Source organism: Limulus polyphemus, unplaced genomic scaffold (genome assembly GCF_000517525.1).
Source record: "Limulus polyphemus unplaced genomic scaffold, Limulus_polyphemus-2.1.2 Scaffold2854, whole genome shotgun sequence".
In the NCBI taxonomy this organism is placed as follows: Eukaryota; Metazoa; Arthropoda; class Merostomata; order Xiphosura; family Limulidae; genus Limulus; species Limulus polyphemus.
Window position 1 is genome coordinate 10,683 of NW_013668464.1, and position 2,072 is coordinate 12,754.

At 29.4% G+C, this 2,072-nt stretch overlaps 1 protein-coding gene across 1 annotated transcript in view; it reads left to right on the forward strand.

The window, feature by feature from the left end:
* LOC106468063 (actin-interacting protein 1-like) overlaps positions 1–2,072 on the forward strand; it is a gene marked incomplete at its 5' end in the record, with an annotated part of 36,368 nt that overhangs the window by 9,211 nt on the left and 25,085 nt on the right. The window contains 2 exons of the mRNA XM_013928462.2: positions 617–758; positions 1,192–1,201. Coding sequence (XP_013783916.1) covers positions 617–758; positions 1,192–1,201 — 152 coding nt within the window. The remainder of the gene's footprint in view (positions 1–616; positions 759–1,191; positions 1,202–2,072) is intronic.

The following is a 2,072-nucleotide window of genomic DNA, read 5'->3' on the forward strand; positions in this document are numbered from 1 at the left end:
GCCGTCTCATGATATACTGTAATACAGAGAGAGCTGTCTCATGATATACTGTAATACAGAGAGAGCTGTCTCATGATATACTGTAATACAGAGAGAGCTGTCTCATGATATACTGTAATACAGAGAGAGCTGTCTCATGATATACTGTAATACAGAGAGAGCTGGCTCATGATATACTGTAATACAGAGAGAGCTTTCTCATGATATACTGTAAGGAGGAATCTCAGCTAATTTCTGTGTATTGTTTCTTCAATGTTTGTATGTGAAAAATACTCTGGATAACATACTTTGCAAAATGCATGTGTGTGTTGGAAGAGAGGGGAGGAGGCTAGCACAATTTATTGTTTAGCATGGAAACTCATACTCTGTATAAAAGTTTTTAAAAAATAAAGCCAATGTTTGGTGTCAGTTTAACAAAAATATGGGTTTTTAATATACTAATAAGCAAACATAGTACTGGCCAGGATAGATATTATTTCAAAGCATCATCCGGACATACCAATAGATCGATAACATCTTAGGAATAACTGTTTTACTAACTAAAACAGCGAAAACAAGGTTGGTAGACATTGGTCAGATGCGGTTTGTAAAATATGATATTTTTATTGTTATGTAGAGAATTTACTTTTGGGAAGGATATATTGGATCAACAAGTCAGTTGTCTTTGGCAAGGAAATTATATTTTATCTGTATCCCTATCTGGTTTTATCAACTACTTGGATATTAACAACCCTTGCAAGCCTCTCCGTATTATCAAGGTTAGTGAATATAACAGAAAATAACTTACTGTTCGTGAACTATCAGGAAGTAGCTATTGTGGAATAAATAACTTATGTGGTGTTTCTTAATAGTAAAAGCAACTCTCAAACTTGTTTTTCTATCATTAATTGTAAACATTTTTAAAGTAAGTCCTGAGCTGTTTGCATATAAAGAGAGTGGAATTTAACAGAAAGATCTAATCGAAATAAAGTCATTCAGCAAAAGTTAACATTAATAGAAGTTTATGTCAATTGTATAATTAATTCATGGTTTAATATTTATATAAAAAAGTTGGTCATTTAAATATGCTCGAGTTTCTTGACATTTGTGGTTGCCCTTTAAACTTTGTGTACTGAAATGGATTTTACTAGGACAATAATAAAACCTTCCTTGTATTTTAGGATAATTGTTTTTGTTTGTTTGTTTTTTCAGATTGCTTGCAGTAAGCTTAGTGCTGCTACCTAGTTATACTATTATCTAGGAGATAAAATATTGATTTGTAACAATATAGAATTCAGTTATTTTCATGTATTTTAACAATTAAGAGGTGAAAAGTTCCACAAATAATTATGGTGGTAAAAATATTTGTTTTTTTAATAAACACATTAAAAAAAAACATATTAAACCTGGAAGCTACATCTGAATGTTGGGTGGTATCCTTTATGAAGCTGCCAGACAAGGTATTGGATCATAACAAATAAATTGTATAGAGTAATATAAGATGTTTTGTATGTATGTTGGTTAAAAAATGAACTGGCAGCTCCAGTAAGCACAACAATATTTGAAAAACAAAGAAATGTGTTTTGGAAGTGATATCAGAATATGTATCTTAAGTTGTGTTTTGGAAGTGATATTTAGAATATGTCTCTTGAGTTGTGTTTTGGACGTTATAGTTAGAATATGTATATTAAGTAGTGTTTTGGAAGTGGTATTTAGAATATGTATTTTAAGTTGTGTTTTGGAAGTGATATTAGAATATGTATCTTAAGTTGTGTTTTGGAAGTGATATTTAGAATATGTATTTTAAGTTGTGTTTTGGAAGTGATATTAGAATATGTATCTTAAGTTGTGTTTTGGAAGTGATATTTAGAATATATATTTTAAGTTGTGTTTTGGAAGTGATATTTAGAATATTTATTTTAAGTTGTGTTTTGGAAGTGAAAGTTAGAATATTTATTTTAAGTTGTGTTTTGGAAGTGATATTTAGAATATGTATTTTAAGTTGTGTTTTGGAAGTGATATTTAGAATATTTATTTTAAGTTGTGTTTTGGAAGTGATATTTAGAATATGTATTTTAAGTTGTGTTTTGGAA